Below are 7,015 nucleotides of genomic sequence, written 5' to 3'. Positions count from 1 at the left end.
AGGGAGGGCATGACATGAAGTAAAGAATCAATACAATCGCAACTAAAAATGCGCTCTGTCCTCTGACTTCCCACGAGCTGATAACATGCCAAGTAAAAATGCGCTGTACCGCCCCAGTACGTACGAAAGTTCCCAGGCCAGCTAAATCTTTCTCGAGAATGGATCACGTTGAATCTCCTGGTTGGGTACGTTGGCGCATGCCTGAGTCGTACTGCTGACACCGTACCTACTCCCAGCACGATCTGCACAACTCACTTTTGTTGTGCGCCATCAGTCCTAGTGGCGTCAGCACCCAATTAATTCCCATTAACAAATCCCACTGCGCATGCAGTGCCGTTGCATGCGTATGCGTGTCGCTACCTGCCTTTCCGGTTTTCTGCCGTCCCTTTCCACGACCCAAAACCATCAGCGCGCGGGGCTGACGAACCTGGCACCACCATGCACCACTCATGGATCCAATCCCGCGTCAGTCAACTCGCGCCAGGCACACCACCTCCTGATCTCGCGCTATATATACACGTCCAAGCCATAACCTAAGCTCTCGCACTACAACGACTCTAGCTGTATAGCATCGCTCGCAAGAGAGCACTCTTAGCAGTAGAGATCCAAGTTCTTTTGGTAACTAGATTGATCAATCTAGATCGCAGTCGGTTTAGGGAGGTGTGGTGCGGTTCCTGATCGGTTGATACCGATTAATTGTTTACAGCCGGTTGCAGCTAGAGCACCATGATCCCGGGCTCGGCCGTGTACCATGTCGTGGAGGCGATGGCGCCGCTGTACACGGCGGCGGTGCTGGGCTACGCGTCCGTGCGGTGGCTCAAGGCCTTCTCCGACGAGCAATGCGCGGGCATCAACCACTTCGTCGCGCTCTACGCCGTGCCGGTGCTCATCTTCCACATGGTCTCCACCAACGACCCCTACCACATGAACGAGCGCCTCATCGCCGCCGACACGCTGCACAAGGCGGTCATGCTGCTCGCCCTCACGGCGTGGGCACTCTGGGCCGTCTTCCGCAGGCGCAGGGGCGACGAGAAGGAGGCGGCGCCGCCGCCGCTGAAGTGGGTGGTGACCAACTTCTCCGTGGCGTCGCTGCCCAACACCATCATCATGGGCGTGCCGCTCCTCAACGGCATGTACGGGCCGGTGTCGGGCGGTCTCATGAAGCAGATCGTCGTTATGCAGTTCTGCATCTGGTACAACGTCGTCATTTTCCTGTACGAGTTCATGGCGGCGAGGGATGACGGAGCCAAGATCAGCCCTGAGTCACCCGTGGCGGTGGTGGAGAAGTCCGCGCGTGACCAGAACGGCGGCGATGTTTCGGCCGAGGGGAGTCGTTACGAGGTGGCCGTAAACATTGAGATCACGGAGGTGGCGTCGGCTGCGCCGTCGTCCACGGCACAAGACAGCGTCGATGTGGCCGACACTACGGCGGTCGCCAAGGAGGTGAGCACAGGTGTCACGATGGAGGTTTCGCGGCCTGCTGCGCCCGCGGTGATGCACGTCGTATGGATGGCAGGAAAGAAGCTTCTCAAGATTCCGAATACCTATGCGAGCTTCCTTGGCCTCATCTGGTCTCTAATCGCATTCAAGTGCGTCCCCTTCGTTCTATCATTTTTATAGTATCTCTTTGCCATTTTTTTTCTCATCGTATTTTTGTTTCTAATGATTGTCCATATTTGTTATTCTGCAGGGCTGATATCAAGATGCCAAAAATTATCGACAACTCTCTGTTCATCATATACACAACCGCCGTTGGGCTAAGCATGTTCGCTTCAGGTCTTTATTTCACTCCAGTTAAACTTGAGTATCATCTAATTTGGACTTCAAAAACTTGCACGTGAATTTTGTTTATTCTATTTGTCCGTTAATGTAAACCCGTTCAATAATCATTTCAGGGACGTTCATAGCGCGGCAATCACGGTTTGTTCCGTGCGGGTATAAAGTTGCGTCGCTCTCCATGGTGCTCAAGTTCTTGATAGGGCCGGTGGTCATGCTGCTCGCCTCGCTCGCCATCGGAATGCATGGCACCCTTCTGCACATTGCTGTCGTACAGGTAAAGCCCACACATAGGCAAACCTTTTTTCGTCTTTCCCAAAACAAACTTAAAGCACGAAGCCTTTCAAAATGGAATAAAAAACACACATACCTACGCAATATTTGAAAGATTTTCGCTCTTGTTCTACTCCGTTCGTCGTCCTATTCTTGAGAGATTTGCCCAGCCACCATTTGCATAACGGAGTTCCTGCTCAAACAAAATGTTTCTAAAAAAAAATACTAAAAGGATATTTCTACAAGTTTGTGAATCGGCTGTTGTTTAGTAGCTAGAGCTGTGCTGCTAGTATGGACTGATCACCATGTTAGAGGGAAACTGAGCCATCAGACAAGCAAAGTCAGCTCCAAGAAGTAGTATTAGTCGTACGTCCTAGTACAACAACGCGTCCTCATCTGATCATGTGAATACAAGGTTGACCTTTTGTTAATTCATTTTGGTTGGAGGAGCGGCTGCTGACGAATTAATAGGATAATGAAATATGGAAATCGACAGCAAATCTGGATTAACAACAGTTACCAGTTTCAGGATAACAACAAAAAGTCGCATACGCTGAAGCTTTTGTTTATGGATTAAGATATTAGTAGTTTATCTAAACTCGGAATTCTCACATGCATGCAGGCGGCTCTCCCCCTGGCCGTAACTTCGTTCGTGTACGCCGAGGAGTACAAGGTCCACGCGGACATCATGAGCACTGGGTTTGTTCTTTTACCATATACTGTTTAGCTTGTAGAATCCAGACGTCTTCGTGAATTCCATCTGACCAAATTAAACCTTGTTCGTTTTGTCTTTCAGGGTTATTCTTGGGATATTTATATCTCTACCCGTTACCATTGTGTACTATATTTTGCTGGGGCAGTAACGAATCGAAGGTTCTACTAGATTAAGCCAAAGGGTTCATATGCATGTGCAAAAATAGCTATTGGAAGGCAGCATGAACTCAGAATGGTCGATGGACAGCGCAAGACAAATGTGACCGATGCTGTCAAAACTTCGCAATGTACAGCAAGTGTAGCAGACGCAAATTAAGTTGTAGCTAGCGCGAAATTAATTTGCGATTCTTGTAATGTCTTTTCAACCTCGTGAACCAATAATGAACCCAATACAGCACACTCTGTTCATTTGAACATCTAGAAGAGCCGGCAACGGCAAGCGATGTCCGCAAGAGGAATGTATGGCGCGCTCTCTTTTTGTTGCAATTTACACACATACTCTGAAGACAGAGAAAAACCAAACGAAGATAACATGCCATTCAGGAACAGAATTGTTTGCGATATCCTTGAGAAGAAACTAGCCGTCGAAAGGTTTCTACAGCGCCCGCACGTTTTTGCTGCCCTATCGTACCCGTACCACGGTAGCAGGCACAGAGACTGAAGATCACTGCGGCGGCGGCGGCGGCGGGCAACCTGTGGTTAAACTGAAGATCGCAGGAACGCGCATGAGGTTTGACTTCGGTGAGGCCGTACGGCGGCTCGAAGTTGCACCATCGCGTCATCGAAAGGGCATGTTGTCGGCGTATTGCACGAGAGAAATGAGGCGAAGCGTTAACGATGAACGCGCATCACGTCTCAAGTTGTCACAGAGGGTGCAGGCCGCTGTGTGTTCCGACGATGTCACGACCGCACGTTGTTGCGTGGCCAGTCGTCTGTACCTGGGCCGCTTACAATCAAACGGCCGCGCTTCCTACTGGAAATCGAGTCGGCACTTGGCACGCGCCATACTCCAACCCAGTATCTGGTAGTCCGTTGATACGAGGTTCAGCGGTGTACCATATCTTTTTTTTAAACTAAGGCAGGCGACTGCTCTTAGAGGTAAGAATAAGTTGCCACATATTTAGGGAAATGAGGCCAAACCGAGCGTGTGCTTGGTTAATTAGGGTAAATCAGGATAAAATCATTAATATTGCGGGTAAACTACTTAGCTAAATTAGGTCTGAAGCACCGTAGAGTAATCCAAACCTACGCACATGATCAACTACCTAGCTAAACTAGGTATGATGGAGTCAACATCGCTGCCGATCAGACTCACGTCAAACCTAAGCCAGCGACACTCAAACGTCTCCAAGGAGGAAACGATGTCGAACATGCCATCGTCCCCTATCTACAAGACCAAAACTAGGTTTTCACTTGGAGAATGCCTAGAGGGATCACTATGACGACACATCCAAGGAGGAGAGTGGTGCCTCTGTCGTCGGCACCAGCAAAAAGCCGGGTAGACTTTCGTCAAGAGCTCTGGCACCCCTAGCCACGCCGAAGGGAACCCCCACGTGGCCGAACGGCACACGCCCAGACTAGGACCATCGTTGCCACGCTGTTGACAACGCCTCACATGCATGCCACCTAAGAAGCCACCACAAAGCTGCATAGCTCCCCATGGGCCATATTAGGGGTAAAGACTGATCTGGCATGGGGAGGATCCGATGCGTCCTAGGATGATGCCAACAAGCGCCGGGGGAAGATTGACAGCCACGAAACTCGCCTCAGCACATGACTGCCCTACGGATCACGCCCACGTGTCGGTGTTTGCGCAACTAGGTAGGTTCCTTGCGTGAATCCAGCCATGGTGGCCGTCGCGTAGCCCACTAAACCAGTCTTCCACCCAACCAGATTAGGCAACGAGGGCAACGACTCGGATCTAGAGCGACAAACCCTTCATCATAGAGGTAGGCGAGGTCCCGTGGAATATGTGGGGCGACTGCTTTATTTGTGGCATGTCCTTGTTATACGCGGTTGTTCACCCAATATCACTTCAAAGAACATGTAACACGAAGTTCCATTTTTGACCAATAGATCGGTAATTACTAATCCACCTTAGTCTTTAGGTTGGCATAGTATATTTTGTCGAATATCTAATTATATGGTATATACATATAAGGAGTACAATGTATATGGACAGGGTCTACCATGCACATGTAGAACAATTTCGGATACAATAGAGCCGAGTATGCGGTACCCGATGCACCCAAAAATCTAAAAGACCTATACTAGCTAGGAAAGTCTCGATTGGTTGCCCAACTCGAGAATAACTAGTATTCAAGTCGGATTCATCTGCTTTGTCGTGGTAGAAAAGATGAAGGACCCCCTATCGACTAAGGCTACATAGGATGTGGCATATCAGCCCTCTATAAAGCAGGGACCTAGACCCTTGGGAGAGAGAGAAATCTGTAACTCGACACAAGCATCAAAATCATAAAAGATACTCAACAACATCATCCTTAGTTTAGCTTAGATCCAATCTATTCTCTATAATAGGTCTAGACACATTGTTTGTACTCGAGAGAATACAACATCACCATCTATACAGGACGTAGGGTATTACTCCAATTAGGGATCCAAACCTATCTAAATCGCGTGTCTCGATTTGTGTTCAATCCCTGATCTTGAACTTACCCCAATCAATTACAGACGTATTGTCATACACTAATCTTCGACAGTTGGCGCGCCAGGTAGGGGCCTTCTTCTGCTTTTCAGGATTGATCATGTCTCGAGTTCACATCCGCGCTAGTTTCTTTGATGACGGTTTCTACGACTACTTCGAGTCGGCGGAAGCCATCTAGTCATCATCTCTTGCTGGATCTAAGATCCTCTTTGGAGCTATAGTTTTCCATTGGGACAATCAAGGTGGACTAATCCACACTGGTATTCTCGATTATAGCCCAATGGACGCATATCGTGAGGTGGGATATCTTGACTGGGATCCCAAGGAGCTATCATTCTCCAGTGCATAGACATCGACAGCGAGAACGAGGATCAGGAGAGTGGCAATGACAACTCGGTTGACAGCTAGAGTAGCATGTAGGGATCGGTGACGTTCAAAGATGGGGGAGGGGATGAATTGGGACATTTAAACTAATTAGCTCTAAAAATTTCACAAGATAAACCTATATCAATTTCTATCTAAATGTATTCTAGGTTTATCTAGTGTGTCTACTCTACCATTCAAAAGAAAATTGCAAGTATGTAAATACGGAAATGTAAACAAAGCAGAAAGAGCAAACTTAGCACAAGGAATTTTTATCCCATGATATCGATAGCATAAACGCCATCCCTAGTCTATGTTAGAGCTTCACCAAGGATATACTCCTGGATGACACTCGGTCATAACCCTTGAGCAACCAAGGCCTCAAGTGGGTAGAGACACCAAGCCACCAAGGCAAGGCCTCACCATAAGCTTCTCTTCCAGTCTCTTGTCGTTGTTTTCATTTCGGAGCTTGAGCCACCAAGGAAAGGGTCTCTGCGTCCCCGTACAAGAGTCTTGTCGCTGCTCCATACTAAGTTGGAGGGTCAACAATTATGAGCCACCAAGGATCAAGGTATCGGCGAGTCATAAAGACTCCAAGGTACCGACGTACCACTTGGCACACTCTAGGATCACTCCTTGAACCACTCTCTAGGAAGCAACACCTAGCAATAACTCTTTCTAGGTCCATTAGCACTAATCACTCTCTAATCTTATGTACTAATCACTCTCTATTCCTCCTTGGATGATTACTTTAAGCACTTCGGTAGCTTAGATATCTTCTCAAGTGTATGTAAGCTTCTCTGGACTTCAGCACCTTCAAATGACTGAGTGGATGGGTATTTATAGTCTCAAACCCACCAACTAGCTGTTGCCCCAACGGCTCACAGAAACTGTAAACACTAGATGTTCCGGCATTAACAGTAGTACAAACACCAGAAAATCCAATGTGTACATCAGTATAAACTAGCCATTGGAACTGCACTCAAAACCATCTGTGAACACCGGACATTCTAGTGTATCTTGAACTCCATCGTCGAAACATCCAATGTGTAGACTTGAGCCAGACCGCCACTGAACCCTTCTCTGCAAGAATTGCACTAACGTGTTGAACTTCAAAGCGTCGGACCATCTAGTGCGTCGACCTTCAATCTTCAACACTTGGAACCTTCTCTGCAACAAATAATCCGACGCATACCCTCTGGTGAGTTCAACTCAGAATGTCGA

At 48.1% G+C, this 7,015-nt stretch overlaps 1 protein-coding gene across 1 annotated transcript; it reads left to right on the top strand.

Moving 5' to 3' along the window:
• The first annotated feature begins 554 nt into the window (after window positions 1–554).
• On the top strand, window positions 555–3,275 carry LOC133910131 (probable auxin efflux carrier component 9). The gene is made up of 5 exons (XM_062352647.1): window positions 555–1,589; window positions 1,691–1,776; window positions 1,896–2,053; window positions 2,672–2,748; window positions 2,846–3,275. The coding sequence occupies exons 1-5, from the start codon at window positions 727–729 to the stop codon at window positions 2,910–2,912; spliced, it is 1,251 nt and encodes a 416-aa protein (XP_062208631.1). The 5' UTR covers window positions 555–726; the 3' UTR covers window positions 2,913–3,275.
• The last annotated feature ends 3,740 nt before the right edge of the window (window positions 3,276–7,015 follow it).

Source organism: Phragmites australis, chromosome 2 (genome assembly GCF_958298935.1).
Source record: "Phragmites australis chromosome 2, lpPhrAust1.1, whole genome shotgun sequence".
Taxonomy (NCBI): domain Eukaryota; kingdom Viridiplantae; phylum Streptophyta; class Magnoliopsida; order Poales; family Poaceae; genus Phragmites; species Phragmites australis.
This window is presented reverse-complemented; position numbering and strand designations above follow the sequence as displayed.

Coding starts and splice junctions, on each gene's coding strand:
- LOC133910131 (XM_062352647.1), top strand. CDS start 727: ATGATCCCGGGCTCGGCCGTGTACCATGTCGTGGAGGCGATGGCGCCG. Junction 1,590..1,690: donor TGGTCTCTAATCGCATTCAA/GTGCGTCCCCTT, acceptor GTTATTCTGCAG/GGCTGATATCAAGATGCCAA. Junction 2,054..2,671: donor TGCACATTGCTGTCGTACAG/GTAAAGCCCACA, acceptor ACATGCATGCAG/GCGGCTCTCCCCCTGGCCGT.